This window comes from Manis javanica, chromosome 2 (genome assembly GCF_040802235.1).
Source record: "Manis javanica isolate MJ-LG chromosome 2, MJ_LKY, whole genome shotgun sequence".
In the NCBI taxonomy this organism is placed as follows: domain Eukaryota; kingdom Metazoa; phylum Chordata; class Mammalia; order Pholidota; family Manidae; genus Manis; species Manis javanica.
The window spans coordinates 176,326,822-176,346,017 of NC_133157.1; the positions used below are offsets into that span (position 1 = coordinate 176,326,822).

Below are 19,196 nucleotides of genomic sequence, written 5' to 3' on the forward strand. Positions count from 1 at the left end.
TCTGTGATATATTTAAAAGGTTCTTTGAGTTGGTTTTAAATGACACACAGAATATAGCCCTCGCCAGTAAGTCGCTACTTAGGGTGTTAGGTATGTCATGGAAATACCTGGAAACTTAGTTGATATATAATCTACAAGTTTATACTTTTGTGGCTATTTTAAGGCACTTTGTGCTATAATGCATAATGATATCAATAGAATTTCAAGCACAGAAGGGAGCTTTAAAGGCAACTTAATTCAGCTCTGTGCTTCAGGTTACACTTTTAGATGATTTTTATTTCTATTCTCTAGGGATGGAAAATCTATATTCCCTCCTCTTAGCTATTCTATTTTTTAAACATCCTGACAGCCAAAATTATCCTTCCTTCTATTTAAACTTCTTGCTGCAATTAAAGTTTACTGCCTATTGTTTTATCTTCTGTAGAGAATTAATATTCTGTTAGAAAAAAATCTCTTAAAAACAATTTCTGATGACAATGATCACTTTGATTCTTTAAGGCTAAATGACAAAAAAGGCACTTAATCCAAACCATCCAAAACCTTGCCTTCTCTACTGAATTTGAACTCTGCTGCAAAACAGTAAGATTGTTATAAAAATGTACCACCTTAACCTGTAATTATTTATACAGCCACCTTCAGACGAATTATAGCAAGACATTCCAAAGAAGTAACGTGGATTTCTTGGAAACTCCAGAACTCACATCCACTATGCTAGTTCCTGGTAATTATCTTCTGTGTGCTTTTGTACTCCTTTCCACACTTTATTAATGGTACACCACGTATCATTTATTTATATATTTCTTAAAATTTGAGAGTGGGGAGAGGAAATAAGAGATCTGTACATCCTATTGCCTTTTGTCCTTAGTTGACCCTATTTATATTTGTGGCTATATTAAACCAGGTATTAGTCATTTGCTGGTTATGTTCAAAATTTTAATAAACTAGAAATAAAGTCAAATTATGACATTTCAAAAAAATATTTAAATTGAATGTAGTAAATGGTTTACCACTGTTATAATTTGGTATATTAAATAAATTTGAAACACATGACCCATAGACTGGAGATTAGAATTATGTTAGAAATATTTTTATTAAAAATAGCTGTTAAAATATTCTATGTAATTGGAGAAAAGGAGAATGGAAAGAGAAATTTGAAATGAAATTTTCTAGGAAGTCTGGCCTAGCCAAAGGTTAAGATAATTGAGAGCTAAAATTCACCTGTTCAACTACCCATCTATTTTATTACTGATTAAACATGTATTTACTAAGTGTTAATATGCATTAGGCACTGGAGATAATGGGGTGCTAGCCTGTTTTTACTAGCACTGATTGAGCTCCAATTTTGAACAAGCATTGTGTTGAAAGCTAGAGAGGGTAAAAAGTAAAAATGTAGCCCCTACCCATAAAAATACTTTCTGTCCAATGGGAAAGACATGTTTGTAGGGAAAAAAAGTGCTCAGAGCATAATGTTACCATGAGAGTCACAATGTGATACATGGATTTAGAGATGTAATTGTTTCTTTTAACAGTTTTTAAGGAGATGATCCTTGAGTTGGCTTAAAAGATAAGCTCGGGACAAATAAGGATGGAGAAGGGTACCTCATTAGAGGTAAATCATAGGCATGAACAAATCCAAGAAATGCTAAGTATGCTTGGCTAATTGAGGCATGGGTTTGACCAAGATGTAAGGCTTGTAATAGTTTGAAAAGTTTGAATTTATATGGTACATGTGAATAGAAGGGAGAGAGTAGGAAATGAGGTTGAAAATGTCACAGTGAGTTTGAATTTTCTTACAATATGGAGTCATTAAAGGTTTTTGAGAGGGATAGTGAATGCTCTAATCGCTAGAATCACTCCTCTGTGGCAAGAGGGAGAAAGATGGATGTCAGGGAGAGGAGACTGGTCAGGCAGTACAATAATCTAGGCCAGGAAATAAACTTCTGAACAAGGAGCTACCCAGAAGTTCTCTTGCAGATACACAGTGATGACAGTTAAAGCCTGGGATTGGTGAGAAAAATGTGTAGGTAAAAAAATACTAACAGAACCTGGAGAACTGTCTGTTTTAAAGGTTGGGACAGAAAAGCCTCATTTATCAAGGAGACTGAGAGGAGAGGAAGGAGAATCGTCGTAGCTGAAGGAAACCAAAAAAGGAGTAACCACCATGCACGGTGGCACAGGGCATCTCGTGGGCCTGTGTAGTAGAGCGTGACTGAAGAGAATGGATCTAACAAGAGGCAACTGTCCAAGAAAACAGTCTGAATTTAAAATTTAGGGTAGATTTTGATTCGGGAATAAATGGAAAGTGAAAAAGCAAATTCTGGAATTGAAGTTAGGTGAGGAGGTAGGTGGAGGTGATCAAGTATGAGTGCTCCAAGTCGGCTGACTCTTCAGCCTCAGCCTGAGCTTTAGTTACTTACGCCAGACCTTAAGGACAGATTTGCCTGGCCTAGAGGTGGCAGTCTTGTAGGATTTGTCTTGCTGTGTATCTCAGATATTTTATTTCAAATAAGAAAGCCATGAATGCAGTTGAAAAATCTTGTGACTCACGGTTTGATTCAGGCGATTAGAGTATACCACACTTCCGGAAAGTTGCAGGTAGGTGTGGTAGCACAGGTTATTAAAGAACAGACTTCAGTGGTTGCCTTAAATTTATCCAAAAAAAGTTTTAGCTTAACTATTATAACCAGACTTGAACACAAATAACTTCCGTAAATATGGCTGCTGCATTCTTTGTTTGCAGAATGCAGAAAAGCAAGATCCACATCTTTACATTCATATCCCAACCCAATCTGTCCTTAAGGTCTAGGGTAAGTAACTTGCCTGTTCACTTTCCATTTTATTCCCCAATCAAAATCTATCCTAAATTTTAAATTCAAACTGTTTTCTTGGATAGCTGCCTCTTGTTAGATCCATTCTCTTCAGTCACACTCTACTACACAGGCCCCCGAGGTGCCCTGTGCCACCATGCATGGTGGTTACTCCTCTTTTGGTTTCCTTGGTTTCCTTCAACTATGATTCTCCTTCCTTTCCTCAGTCTCCTTGATAAAGGAGGCTTTTCTGTCCCAACGTTTAAAATAGACAGTTCTCCAGCTTCTGTTACATATTTAATTTTACCTATACATTTTTCTCACCAGTCCCAGAAGCCTTTTTTCCTGGCCTAGATTATTGTACTACCTGACAAATGCAGTATTAGCACAATGTATGGAACAGAAAAACAAGTATATTCTCGATAAAGGAATGAATAAGCAAGCACTTTGATGGCATCATAAATGCATTGATATTAGTCACAAAAATTTCCCAAGAAGTCCTGACACTTGTAATTTTATCTGCCATCTTATCAGTTTCAACTCTCCCAAACTTGAAACCATTGGTTCCATAATGTACAAAAGCAGCAGCTTATTCTTATTGGAGACCTGAGTCTTTCCAGGACAGAAAACACTTTAAAAAGAGTTACAGTAGAAAGAGTTAGCAGGAAGAAATACCATAACCGAATAAGACAATTAGAGTAACAAGATAGATTTTTTTCTGGTCCAACTTTACTTCATCATCTTGGATTAATTTTCTATGCACTGTTTGTATCATTGGTGCATACAATACTCTTTCTCTCTGAGAGCATTTCCTGATTTTGAAAGAAAAACCAAACACAAATAATACTAGATCAATTCTTGTTCTCAGGGCCTGAATTCAAAACAGTGCCTTTTAATTGCCACCTTATTTTTCATTAATTTTTATATCACTATAATTTCAACAGTGACCACTGGAATTTGAAATAACAAAAAGGCTTCTAACAGTTTTTAACATCTATTGGGCATTCTACTCTATTTCAAAGTTAAAGTTTTATAACTGCAATAGCAGCGGATACAACTACATGGACAAAAAGCTGGAATTAGCTTATAAGTACTTATGGTTTTAATGGCCACATGACTTCTAATATTTTTAATAACTAGTTTTGTGCATTTTGCTTGTTATACGGTTATAAAGGTTACATATACAATTAAAAACTTTTTTAGCTGCACATAGACCTAAAAAATCTTTAAGAAAAAGGTTATTACAGTTAGAAACACAGGATGACTACATTTGTATTTCTAATTTAACTCACAAATTATGATTTCTAATAAGATTGCTTTTTTATTAATATTTCTAAGTGGTTTACCTAAGATACATCTTAAAAAATTAACTAAACCAGACTACAACCAAATATGAAAATACAAACCAAAATATATTCCTATGAACTCTCAAATATAAAAATCATTCAAATGAGGCACACTAGAATATGGCAGCCTAGGCCCATTAGCCATCATCAAACACAGACAAAAAAGAGTGTGAGAATTCAGCCTGTGAGACAGAATATGCCTTGGGAAAGGAGAAGGGCCTGTGCTTAAAAGAAAAGAGGATACACAAGAAAGATCCTATTGCCAGCCAGTGTGTTTATTTAAATAGTTTTGAAAACAAATTTTAATTCTTTCCATTTGTCTGCATGTCACAGCATTCCACCAATCTTATTTCTTTAGCATAGGTTTGTCTTTGAGATATTTATATTCACTGGGGATAACATTTCCAATTTTACAATGCAGACATACCAAGAAACACAGCCACTTGCTTATATCCAATCTTTCTGAAATCAGTATGTAAAAGTCTCGTGTCATATTTTCAAGCTACTGCCATTACTGTGTATATTAAAACATCATGATTTTATCTTCAGGGAATTTTTAATATCATTGCCAAGTCTTAGCTCTATTCACATATAACAAAAAATTTTTAGACAACCACCAAGCACCAAAAAGATATGGCACAAATAACAACTGCATAGGACGAAGTCAGTCTTATTTCATACAGTCAGGAAATCATGACTTGAAAGATAATCATGTAGACAATAGGTGGGGGGAAATAATCTCTTTAAGAATAATGTACATTTTAAACAGTTATTTTCATTACTTAAAAAATTGTTTTTCCTTTTCAGCTTCATGGTGGATACTGAACAACTAGATGCTCCTAGACATTTTCTTTATGGTTCCAAGTGCAAAACATGCATTCTTATCTAAATGTGAATTAGAAAATTCTCTGTAGTTATTAATTTACTCTATACTTTTAACATATTTAAGATGTGTACTCTCATCTTATGTATCTTTCACATGAATGTTTCAGAGTTCATGATTCTCAGTATTTGCTGTTTTCTCACATTGTAACCTAAAATCTTTTAGTCACACAAAGTATACACTTTAAAAAATCGTGATAAAAATGATAAAACCTTTCAAGTGGAAATTTCACTTCATAGGACAGCTTTTGTAGATTTGTCAGAAACTATAAAAGTTAAATCAGTGTTTTTGTGATTTTTAAATAACTGATTTTCTGTGAGTGAAGTTTATTCTTAAATAATGCCTAGTCCATTCCCAACTCATGATCCTATGACTATTCACTTTACATTACTTTAAAAGGTAATACATGACCCAATATGACTGGTGTCCTTATGCAGAGAGAATGACAGCAGGAATGTATATGCACAGAGTAAAGGTCATGTGAGGACACAGTTAAGGAGGCAGCCAACAGCAAGCCCAGGAGAGAGGCCTTAAGAGCAACCAATCCTGCTAGCACCTTGACCTTGGACTTCTAGTCTCTAGAACTGTGAGAAAATATCTTTTTGTTATTTTAGCTTAAAAAGAAAAAAAATACATGAGCATAAAACAACCTTGGCAGGAATCTATAAAATCTATCCATCTGTCAGGTTAAAAACTGGTTTTTTGTTAAGTGAACAATTTTGTGATAGGGTACCATTTAGTAATGTAACAGTACCATTGTATCACTTATTAGCATCATAATTCCTTGAATAAAGTAAGAGGAGAGTTTCACTTTGAGAAAATCTGGTTCAAATTTTTTAGCATGTGATCCAGAGGGCTAACTTTCCTTATGACAAATAGACATTTGCATTTAAATAGCATTTCAAAATATTTTAAAATTGTTTTCTTCTAAGTGAAAAAAGTAGAAATATAAAACAAGCACAAAACATTTGGGAAGGAATAAAATAGTTGGGAAGGTACCAGACAGAAAACATCTATTCCACAGTTTTTAACACTGGAATGACTGTAATCCCAGTGTCACTAGAACAACTGTATAACCTACATACTCTGCTGTACAAGCTTATAGTTTTTAATAATAAAATCTACTGTGATAAACATTGCTAATGAAAATGTGATATATAAGATATTTCTTACCATGTTGTTCTCTAGTCCAAATTCCTTTGAAACCCTAGGTCTTTCAGAAAAAAAAACATAAGGTAAGTATTTTTTACCCCTGTTAGAAAACTCAGGAAGAAAAGACTGAACTAAATTTTTTAAAAAATATAAAATCTGACATATAACAGTTTGTCAATTTATGGACTTTTAACTTTTATCAATAACTTGGTTGGTATACCCCTAGGACTCTCATTCAACCTAAATAAAAGAATTTTTTCATAGCTTCTACTAGACATAGGTAACACACACACACACACACACACACACACACATTTATACACACATATGTGTATGTGTCTTTGGTCATTTCTAAAATGATAAACACTATGAAACAATACCTGGCTTAACTCTTAATTTACATACAAAGCAAAGAACAACATCAATGGAGATGCACAATGATTATTCGAACAAGGATGCATATGTACAAAGGCAAATAGATAATAAAAGAGTCTTTGCAGTCTCACTCTGATTATATACAGTAAGAAAAGATCAAAAGACTTTCAAACCAAAGGGACTTTTGACATACAAATTATAGTCAATGATACATTGTTCTGGCCAGTCCATTTCATTATTAGATTCAGAAAGTACATCAAGTTTTTGTGTACTAGGCAGTTTCCAAAGTAGAACATGTCTTTAAAAGGATTTGGCCCTCAGTAATAAGGCTAAGTGGAAAGGCTCTTCAGATTACAAATTGGAATAAGTTTTATCATTTTTTTAACTAGTGTAAAAAACTTTGAGGACAGGCAAATAATGAATCAAACCAGTTTAACTGTAGGGTAATTCTGACCCCAGATCTTTACAAATTATGCATACATTTTTGTATATGTGTGTAAGAGTGTGTGTATTCACACATACATATATATATTGGAACCTATAATATAAAGGGAAAATAGGACAAAAAAATGAAAAAACTGGGTCCTAGGTATAAATAGAATAAATGTATAGTGAATGGAGATTTTCTTTTTCCTATTCAAAAAACAGTCTTTTCCTGGGGAACAAGTAGTGTACTGTAAGACCAAGATGGGAAAGTTACAATGAACGAAAGCTTGAATCTGGGTAACATGCCCAAAGATCAGTGAAGAAAAAGGTATTGCCTTTAAGAATGCAGGATTGAGTTTAAGATAAACTTTCTGCCAAATGATACAGTATGCCTGCCTGGCCAATAGACCTGGGGATCTGAGAGAACTGAAGTAGGGAGAGTTCACACTTACCTTTATGTCAACAATTCTATTTGACACTGAGCTGGGAGAAATTTTTTTTACAGTAATATCCAACAGTGATAAACTACATGAAGTTTATTGTACAAAATTTCTAGAAGCTAAAAGTCTAAACCCCAAAAATATTCAGCTGTACTTGTTATAAGAAGTTACAGAAATGAAACTTAATGCACCTCAATTATTTGCAAATGCCTAAATTTTTCTTCTTTTGGAAATAGTTTTATGTTACAATTGCTCAACTTCTTTTCATATGGTCTGATCAGTGACACACAAGTTATTTTTCACCTTCAGTTTGTTTCCAAACTGACAATCTCTGCTAGTAATTAGATAATGTTAAATTCTTATCAAAAAGCAAGAGGCTGATCATGTGAATGGAAAAAGAAAGTCTATTAAAGTAATCCATCTCCTGTCATTGAGACCTAGGCCCTGACCATCCTGAATCATTCTAAGCCCCTGGGAGACTAAAGAGCCTTTCAAGGGCTGGAATGAAGTCAATGAGAAACAACAAAAGCATCAAGAAATTATGTACCATATATACATCATAGCAAGTAATTTATATTTGAGAATCTTTACAGCTTACATTTCCATTCCATTATTACCAGTGATGAAAAACAAAAACTTTCAAGTAGCATGCAAATTAGAAAGTCCATTTCAGTAACCAAATTCCTACTTTCCAGTGTTACATCCCAATTTATGCAGGAAACTACCCGCAAAGCTGAAACTGATTAGAAAATTCTTTATAATTAAAAATTTTTTTTCTCGTTTTAGGAGAAACCAAATACACGACCATCAAAATTAAAAATGAATTGTCACAGTCCATTACAGTTATAATTACTAGATCCACTTTATTTGCAGGTATCCAAAATATAAAATGGATAATTCTTCATCTTCATCTGTTCTTAAAATGCTACTTAAAACTTTGGTCATTTTCCTGTAATATAGAAGAAAAAGTTAACTTATCAATTAGATTGAATGGATACAGTTTTTACTAGTTCATCAAACCAAATACTGTTTAAAGATCTAAATGCATGTTACCATAGAAAGTATTTAACCAGAATTTGTCAAATGAAACAGTTCTTCTGTCTGAAACATGTAATTGGATTTTAAATGTATTAGATCATATTCCAAACCTGTTGTTTTTGTTGTACCTAGTTTTAAAAAAATATTAATACATGAAACAAAAAACTCCATTCTAATGTATAAGGTTTTGTTCAAAATGTGTATGTCAGACTTTTAGTTACAAAATAAAATATTATAGATGGGAAGTCTGCAAATGAAAAGGTGACTACATTTATTTTTACAGACTAAGATCATATGCTCCAAGATTTCTGAACAGGTGAGAAAATTCAAATGTCATCATGGATATTTTTCCTTATTAAACATCCTTGCATGCAAGGTATTACAAAAAAAACCTTTTAAATTTCTGCTTTAATTTTTTTTTAAATTGGCTAGGATCTGCAAGTTAGGGAGTTTGAGACATTGATACATACTATGAATAAGTTATTCAAAAAACTAGAGTGAAAAAGCCTAGGGATTCCAAAAGGGTTAGAAATCCCCAAAATGGAAAACTTCCCATTTGAGCTATTCTCAGCATACCTATCTTATGAGTGTGTCTCAGTAGAATACTAGTTGCTTTACCTATATGAAAGTGTTTTTTGAAAATTCTGAAGAAAGTCAAATCCCAAAGTGAAAGACCACAAAAGATGGACATCCAGCATTTACTGAGTGCACAGTACATTATATTATTTAATTTTAAGAGGTTATCATCCTTATTTGCAACTACAAAACTGAGGCTCAAGGTCAATGACTTGTTTAGGTTTTAATATTGTACCAGTACACAAGGTGGAGGAGTTACAACCTGAACTAAGCCTGATGCCAAAGCTCACATCCTTTACAATCAAGTAAACATATATTTATTTTGATGGAATTTGATGAACTTACACAGAAATATTCTTCAACATATATTTGTTCTAGCCTTTTATAAGAAGAAGAATGACTAACTGAACAGGATTGAACAGAATAGAGAACCCAGAAAGAAACCTCAAAGGTGGCAGAGAACTATCCTTTAATAAATATTGCTATGATGACTGGAGAGCCATGCAGAAAAAAAACTGTCCCCTTTCCTCATAGCATACAGTAAAATCAATCCAGGTAGATTATAGAACTTAACTGAAAAACAAGAACATCCTGTACTGTCTTCCAAAAGTTTTTTCATGACCCTTCAATAGAAAATATTCTTTCTGTATCAAACTAATAAAAAAAAAAGCTTCTAAACAGCAAAGGACACCATCAGCAGGAAAAAAAAGGCAACCTACAGTATGGGAGAATATATTCGTAAATGATTTATCCAGCAAAGGGTTAACATACAAAATACATGAAGCGCTTATACCTCAACACCAAAAGGCAAATAACTCGATTGAAAAAATGGGCAGAGGACCTGAACAGAAATTTCTCCAAAGAAGAAATACAGATGGCTAACAGGCACATGAAACAATGCTCCACATCTCTAATCATCAAGGAAATGCAAATCAAAACCACAATGAGATATCAACTCACACCAGGCAGAATGGCCACTATCCAAAACACAAGAAATAACAAGTGTTAGTAAGGATGTGGAGAAAAGGGAACCCTCCTAAACTGTTGGTGGGAATGTCAATTGGTGCAGCCACTAGGGAAAGCAGTATGGAGGTTCCTCAAAAAACTAAAAATAGAAAAGCGATACAACCCAGTAATTCCACTTCTAGGAAGTTACCCAAAGAAAAAAAATCCCTGATCCAAACAGATAACATGTACCCCTATATTTACTGCTGTATTATTTACAATAGTCAAGATATGGAAGCAACCTAAGTGTCCATCAATAGATGAATGGATAAAGATGATGTGGTACATATACACAATGGAATACTATTCAGCCATAAAAAGAAATCCTGCCATTTACAACAACATGGATGGATCAGGTACTATGCTCAGTGAAATAAGCCAGGCAGAGAAAGGCAAATACCATATGGTTTCAGTTATTTGTGGAATATTAAAAACAAAGCAAAACAGAATGAACAAAACAGCAATAGACTCATAGACACTGAGAAGGGATGGGTGGTTACCATGGGGGAAAGGTTGGTGAGGGGGATAAAGGGGCACAAAAATTCTCAGTCATGATGTAGGTTGGTCATGGGAATAGTAGTACAGCATGGAGAATACAGCCAGTGATTCTGATAGACAGCAGCTGTACTAGTTGGTGGGTGGGCGGTAGGAGTGAGGATTTAATAATATGGGTAACTATTGAAACCACTGTGTTGTATACTTGAAACTAAAATAAGACTGAGTATCAATTAAAAAATATATTTCTAAAACATTTCTTAAAATACAGTGATTCCATTTTATTTCTTGTCCAGAGTGGTAATTAGAGTAATAAGTTGTATTATACATTTATATATATTTCTAAAGTATATTTAACAATGAGAAAGATTAAAAATCTTGGGAAAATGAAATGAAAATGAAAAAGGTATTTGTAATACAAAATTAGAAAACTACTTACTGGTTTTTGAAGTACAACTGGATGATCAGGCAGAAAGTCTGGTCTTTTTCTGCAGACAGAAACACTTGAGAGCTTCAACAGGAAATCTCTGCTGTATTTAATTCTCTCTATAGATATTAAAAATCAAATGTAAAGTTATGAAACATGGAACTCTCCCAGAACACCTTCTGGCTCATTTCCTTCTGGATGTTCCTTAACTGCCCAGTGTTTTATAAAATGATGACTAGTTTCTATAGAAAAGAGAAGGGGGGAGAAAAGCTTTGAAAAACATCTATTGCCTCCAATTTTACTTTTACATGGAAAGGATGACAAATAACCAAGAAAAATAGATGGGAACCATTTCAGAAAATTGGTAATGCACGCCTTCTTTCATAAGGTTTTTCATATCTAGTAAACCAATCTTGCATTATAAAATACAACAGCAGTAAGGCCTATTCAGATCCTGTCAAAATGGAACCCTAATAAAGTTATCTAGTATTTATATTAACTTACTAGGCACTTAATACAACCAAAATAAATTCAAGAAACATTTTACACATGTGTATCAGGACTATGCTATATATATATAAAGTCCCTATCATCAAGGGGAATAATGATTAAATATATGCATTCCTCATCCAAAATGATCAAAAGAACTCGCAACCTAGAATTCCATATTGTGAAATAATAGAAAAAAATATACACTGGTCTCTGTCCCCAGTTCCTGGCACAGAACTTCTAAAACCCTTGTAATTTCCTAAGTGATAAGAGCTCTAAGAGCATCTTTTTTTTAACACTGGGCCTTTGACCCTAGTTCCTGCCACAAAGCTCCTAAATCCCTTGGAATTTTCTGGCTGATAAAAATGTGTCTGTTGTTCTAATGAGGTGACTCCTGGTGGGCTCCTGGATGAAGGCTGGTCACCAAAAAGACCAATTCATGATTAGAAGCTTGAAACTTTCAGCCCCACACCTAGGAAGAGAAGAGGGACTAGAGATTGAGTTAATGCTCAATTATGTCTCCATAATTCCATACATAATTCAAGTAATGAAGCCTCCATAAAAAGTCTAAAAATTAACAGGGTTTGGAGATCATCTTTGGGGTTGGTGAACATACCCATGTACCAGGAAGGTGGGCATACCCAACTTCACAAGGACAGAAGCTCCTGCACTTGAGACAGACCTTGCAAGTATTTTCCTAAGTTCTTTTAAGAGTTTGGTAACAGAGTCTCTGTCACAACTACTCAGCTATCATATAGCACAAAAGCAGCCACAGATAAAACATGAATAAAGCATATATGGCTATATTCTATTAAGGCTTAATTTCTAAAACAGGCATTTGACCTGAGGGCCATAGTTTGCTGACTCCTAGGTTAAACATTGCAATTAAAGACAATAAATTGAAACAATGGATAAAAAAAGAGAACCCTATTATATACTGCCTACAGGAAACACACATTAAACAAAGACACAGGTTTAAAAGAAATGGATATAAAAAGATAAACCATGCACAGTCTAGGAATAAGAAGGCTAATGTGGCTATTTTAAAGTGCCTAACAACAGTTTCACAATGCATCTGAAGCAAAATGGCTGAAATAAAGGGAAATAGATAATCCCATAAAAATATCAGGTAATGTAAAAACCCCTTCAGAAATTGATAGAACTAGATTTTTAAAAACTCAGACAGATCTGAACAATGCTATCAACCAACTTGATTTAACTGACAATTACAGAAATTATATCAACAACCACAAAATACAAATTATTTTCAAGTAGATATGGAACAGTGAACAAGGTAGGCCATAAAACAAGTCTCCATAAACTTAAGAGGCTTGAAAAAGAGCAGACTCCAAATCAAAGAGGAGAATTAAAAACAACACCACAGAAATACAAGGATTGTATGAGACTACTTTGTAAAAATATATACCAACAATCTAGAGGAAATAGATAAATTCATAGAAACAATCTTCCAAGAATGAACCAGGAAGAAATAGATAATCTGAACAGACCAGTTACTAGAAAGGAAACTGAATCCAATAATCAAAAATTCCCAATGAACAAAAGTCCAGGACCAGACAGTTTCACAAATAAGTACTACCAAATATTTTAAAGAGTTAATATCCTTCTCAACTAATTGGAAAAAACAGAAGATGAAAGAATGTTTCCAAATTCATTCTACCAGGCTAGCACTATCCTATTGCCAAAACCACATAAAAACACTACAAAAAAAAAGAAAATTACAGGCCAATATCCCTCAGGAACAAAGACACAAAAATCCTCAACAAAATATCAGCAACCTGAATTCAACAATACATTGAATTGTTTGAGTAGAATTTATTCCAGGGATGCAAGGATGGTCCATTATCTGCAAATCAATGTGACATACCACATAAACAAAATGAAGGATAAAAAATCATATGGTCAGCACAATAGATGCAGAAATAGCATTTGACGAAATTCACCCATTCATAACCTCAACAAATTGGGTAAAGAGGGAATATACCTCAACATAATAAAGGCCATATATGACAAGCTTGCAGCTAACACCAGACTCAGTGGTAAACAGGTGAAAGTTTTCCCTCTAAGATCAGAACAAAGATGTTCACTCTTGCCATTTTAATAAACATAGTACTGAAAGTCCTAGTCACATTAATCAGACAAGAATACAAGTAATCCAAATACGTAAAGAAGTAAAACTGTGACTATTTGCATATGACATACTATATAAAGCAAGCCCTAAAGACTACACCAAAAAATTATTAGCATTAATAAATGAATTCAGTAAAGTTGGAGGATACAAAAGCAATATATAGAAATCTTCTATATACTAATAATGAACTAGTAGAAAGAAATTAAGAAAGCAATCCCATTTACAATTAATTAAGAAAAATAAAATACTTAGAAATAAATTTAACCAAGAAAGTGAAAGACCTGTATTCTGAAAACTCTGAGACATTGATGAAAGAATTTCATTGAAGACACAAATGAAAGATATACCATGGTCATGAATTAGAATAGTGTTAAAAGGTCCATTTGCCCAAAGCAAATCCACACATTGCCCAAAGAAATGCCTAAAAAAATAACAATAGTATTTTTTACAGAACTAAAGCTTTTGAAAATAAGTAAAGACACACAGGCATGAACAACACACTAGAACAGATGGACCTAATAGACAACTTTACATCCAAAAGCAACAGGATATACATTCTTCTCAAGTGCACATGGAACATTCTCCAGAATAGACCACATACTAGCTCACAAAAAGAGCCTCAGTAAATTCCACAATATTGAAATTCTACCAACCAAACAGGCTCACAAACACATGGAGGCTTAACAACATGCTACTAAATAATCAATGGATCAATGAACAAATCAAAATAGAGATCAAGGAATATATAGAAACAAATGACAACAACAACACTAAGCCCCAACTTCTGTGGGATATCCAGGCACACTTGAAGAAGGAAGAACAATCCCAAATGAATAGTCTAACATCACAATTATTAAAACTGGAAAAAGAAGAACAAATGAGGCCTAAAGTCAGCAGAAGGAGGGACATAATAAAGATCAGAGAAGAAATAAACAAAATTGAGAAGAATAAAACAATAGCAAAAATCAACGAAACCAAGAGCTGGTTCTTTGAGAAAATAAACAAAATAGATAAGCCTCTAGCCCAACTTATTAAGAGAAAAAGAGAGTCAACACAAATCAACATAATCAGAAATGAGAATGGAAAAATCACGACAGACTCCACAGAAATACAAAGAATTATTAAAGACTACTATGAAAACCTATATGCCAACAAGCTGGAAAACCTAGAAGAAATGGACAACTTCCTAGAAAAATACAACCTCCCAAGACTGACCAAGGAAGAAACACAAAAGTTAAACAAAACAAATACAAGCAAAGAAATTGAAACAGTAATCAAAAAACTACCCAAGAACAAAACCCCGGGGCCGGACGGATTTACCTCGGAATTTTATCAGACACACAGAGAAGACATAATACCCATTCTCCTTAAAGTGTTCCACAAAATAGAAGAAGAGGGAATACTCCCAAAATTCTATGAAGCCAACATCACCCTAATACCAAAACCAGGCAAAGACCCCACCAAAAAAGAAAATTACAGACCAATATCCCTGATGAACGTAGATGCAAAAATACTCAATAAAATATTAGCAAACAGAATTCAACAGTATATCAAAAGGATCATACACCATGACCAAGTGGGGTTCATCCCAGGGATGCAAGGATGGTACAACATTCGAAAATCCATCAACATCATCCACCACATCACAAAAAGAAAGACAAAAACCACATGATCATCTCCATAGATGCTGAAAAAGCATTTGACAAAATTCAACATCCATTCATGATAAAAACTCTCAGCAAAATGGGAATAGAGGGCAAGTACCTCAACATAATAAAGGCCATATATGATAAACCCACAGCCAGCATTATACTGAACAGCGAGAAGCTGAAAGCATTTCCACTGAGATCGGGAACCAGACAGGGATGCCCACTCTCCCCACTGTTATTTAACATAGTACTGGAGGTCCTAGCCACGGCAATCAGCCAAAACAAAGAAATACAAGGAATCCAGATTGGTAAAGAAGAAGTTAAACTGTCACTATTTGCAGATGATATGATACTGTACATAAAAAACCCTAAAGACTCCACTCCAAAACTACTAGAACTGATATCGGAATACAGCAAAGTTGCAGGATACAAAATCAACACACAGAAATCTGTAGCTTTCCTATACACTAACAACGAATCAATAGAAAGAGAAATCAGGAAAACAATTCCATTCACCATTGCATCAAAAAGAATAAAATACCTAGGAATAAACCTAACCAAGGAAGTCAAAGACTTATACTCTGAAAACTACAAGTCACTCTTAAGAGAAATTAAAGGGGACACTAATAAATGGAAACTCATCCCATGCTCATGGCTAGGAAGAATTAATATCGTCAAAATGGCCATCCTGCCGAAAGCAATATACAAATTTGATGCAATCCCTCTCAAATTACCAGCAACATTCTTCAATGAATTGGAACAAATAATTCAAAAATTCATATGGAAACACCAAAGACCCCGAATAGCCAAAGCAATCCTGAAAAAGAAGAATAAAGTAGGGGGGATCTCACTCCCCAACTTCAAGCTCTACTACAAAGCCATAGTAATCAAGACAATTTGGTACTGGCACAAGAACAGAGCCACAGACCAGTGGAACAGATTAGAGACCCCAGAAATTAACCCAAACATATATGGTCAATTAATATTTGATAAAGGAGCCATGGACATACAATGGCAAAATGACAGTCTCTTCAACAGATGGTGCTGGCAAAACTGGACAGCTACATGTAGGAGAATGAAACTGGACCATTGTCTAACCCCATATACAAAGGTAAACTCAAAATGGATCAAAGACCTGAATGTAAGTCACGAAACCATTAAACTCTTGGAAAAAAACATAGGCAAAAACCTCTTAGACATAAACATGAGTGATCTCTTCTTGAACATATCTCCCCGGGCAAGGAAAACAACAGCAAAAATGAGCAAGTGGGACTACATTAAGCTGAAAAGCTTCTGTACAGCGAAAGACACCATCAATAGAACAAAAAGGAACCCTACAGTATGGGAGAATATATTTGAAAATGACAGATCTGATAAAGGCTTGACGTCCAGAATATATAAAGAGCTCACACGCCTCAACAAACAAAAAACAAATAACCCAATTAAAAAATGGGCAGAGGAACTGAACAGACAGTTCTCCAAAAAAGAAATACAGATGGCCAAGAGACACATGAAAAGATGCTCCACATCGCTAATTATCAGAGAAATGCAAATTAAAACTACAATGAGGTATCACCTCACACCAGTAAGGATAGCTGCCATCCAAAAGACAAACAACAACAAATGTTGGCGAGGCTGTGGAGAAAGAACATATAATCCTAAAATATGTATGGAAACACAAAATACCCAAATAGCCAATTCTAATAACAAAGCTGGAGTTATCACAATCTGATTTCAAACTATACTACAAAGGTGTAGCAGTCAAACCAGTATGGTATTGGCATAAAGACACTTATGTCAGTGGAATAGAATAGAGAGTACAGAAGTAAAAAAAAAAAAAAGAAAGAAAGAAAGAAAAGGGGGATTAAACAGGATAAAAATTACAATGAAGGAAGCCATGAATAAAACAAAAGAAACCTCCTGAGTTGGAGGAAATATTTTGAGTGATATATCCAATAAAAGGTTAACATCTGAAATATATAAAGAACTCATACAACGCAATACCAAAAAATAATCTGATTTAAAGATGGGTAGAGGACATGAGTAGACATTTTTCCAAAGAGAGCACACAGATGGCAATAGCACATGAAAATATTTCATTAATCATCAGGGGAATGCAAATCAAAGCCACAATATCCTCACACCAGTCTGGCCAGTATCAAAAAGTTAAGAAATAACAAGTGTTGGTGAGGATGTGGAGAAAAGAGAACCCTCAGGTACTGTTGGTGCATGGTATTATGGAAAACAGTAAATTGACACAGCCACTATGTAAAACAGTATGGCATTTCCTCAAAAAATTAAAAATAGAACTACCATATAATTCTGTGATTCTACTTATGGGTATTTACCTACAGAAATGAAAACACTAATTTGAAAAGATATGTGCACTCCATGTTTATTGTAGCATCATTTACAATAGCTAAGATGTGGAAGAAACCTAAGTGTCCATAACAGATGAATGGATAAGGAATGTGGTATGTATATACATACACACACACAAATGGAACATTAATTAGCCATAAAAATAAGAATGAAATGTTGTCATTTGCAATATGGATAGAATTAGAAGGCATTATGCTAGGTGTAGTAAGTCAGACAGAAAGACAAATACCACATTTTACTTATGTGTGGAATTAAAAAAAAAAAGACAGACTCATAAATACAGAAAATAAACTGGTGGTTGTCAGAGCAGAGGGAAGTAAGGAGATGGGCAAGATAGTTGAAGGGAATTAAGAGTTACAAATTTCCAGTTATAAAATAAGTTATTGGGATGAAAAAGTATAGCCATAGGTAATATATCAATAAGGTAATAATTTTGTATGATGACAGATGGAAACTACACTTATTGTAATGAGCATTTTGTAATGTACATAAACACTGAATCATTGTTTTGCACCTGAAACCATATAATATTGTATGTTAACTATACTCAAAAATTTAAAATAAAAATTATACTTAAATTTAAAAATTCTAAAAATGCTAAAAACGTTTTAATAAAAGTAAATCTAAGAGGCTTGGAATCATACAGACTGTACTGTCTCTCAACAACACAATATTTTAGATTTCTTAATTTAGTTTTGTTGTTGACAAATAATACTCTTACTATTTCAGACTTTATTTAGATAAGGTATCCTGACAAACTTCTAATATCCTGGAAGTTGACACACTTCAAAATAATTCACTACTCAAAAATATTAAATAATATGCTTCAAAGTAATTCACAAGTTGAATAGGATTCTGGGAGGACTGCAGAATCAGGGTCATTGTGAAAAGCTCCTCCCATGTAAACACTGAGGAAGCAACTATACCTAGTACAACTAACCCTGAAGACCAGCAGAACAGACCTATGCCTAATGAGAAAGAAGACCACATTCAGAAACAGCCACAATCAATTTGGATCCAAGCCCTTACTCCATATGAACCCACAGAAGGAGAGTGAGAAACAGAGTGGGGAGAAAAATGCTTGGGAACCCGGCACACCAGACCTGGGGATCTGCTCCAGAAAGGTGAGTCCCCATTGCATGGGGCTTTAAAAATCAACAGAGCTGAAGTGCCAGAGAGAGCTGAAGGGCTGCAGGAGGCTAAGTCTCGGCTGGTGGAGGACCGGTGTGCTGTGTCCATTCCTCTGAGACCCAACACAGAAGCAGTAGTTTGAAAAGAGATTGATTAACTTTGGGAAATGTGCTGGAGGATGGGAATAACTAGCAGATATTAAAATAATTAATGGATAATACTCAATTCCAAGTTGTTCTCTGTACTGTACTACCAAAAAGAAGAAATTGAGGAAAACTACTAGAAAGTAAAACCAAAAGATGAGAAGACAGAAAATATAAGAAAATTAGAGAATCAATCCAAGTGTGCTAATATCACTAATATCTGACTATAATAGGAGTTTAAGAAAGAGAACAGAGGAAATGGAGATGAAAAAAATTATGAAAG

The 19,196-nt window shown here is 34.2% G+C and overlaps 2 protein-coding genes across 9 annotated transcripts in view; one reads left to right on the plus strand and one right to left on the minus strand.

Annotated features, from left to right (window-relative positions):
- NECAB1 (N-terminal EF-hand calcium binding protein 1) overlaps positions 1-5,099 on the plus strand; it is a 178,845-nt gene extending 173,746 nt beyond the window's left edge. Inside the window, exons 12-13 of the mRNA XM_036995811.2 lie at positions 630-721; positions 4,961-5,099. Of these exons, the coding sequence (XP_036851706.1) occupies positions 630-721; positions 4,961-4,986 (118 nt within the window). The 3' untranslated portion in view covers positions 4,987-5,099. The remainder of the gene's footprint in view (positions 1-629; positions 722-4,960) is intronic.
- A 3,149-nt stretch (positions 5,100-8,248) lies between these two features.
- The window catches only part of C2H8orf88 (chromosome 2 C8orf88 homolog), a 31,117-nt gene continuing 20,169 nt past the window's right edge, over positions 8,249-19,196 (minus strand). For all 8 annotated transcript variants that reach the window (XM_017658835.3, XM_017658833.3, XM_073229808.1 and 5 more), the window contains exons 6-7: positions 10,983-11,089; positions 8,249-8,378 (exon numbers count right to left, since the gene is read on the minus strand). In XM_017658835.3, coding sequence (XP_017514324.1) covers positions 8,355-8,378; positions 10,983-11,089 — 131 coding nt within the window. In that variant the 3' untranslated portion in view covers positions 8,249-8,354. The remainder of the gene's footprint in view (positions 8,379-10,982; positions 11,090-19,196) is intronic.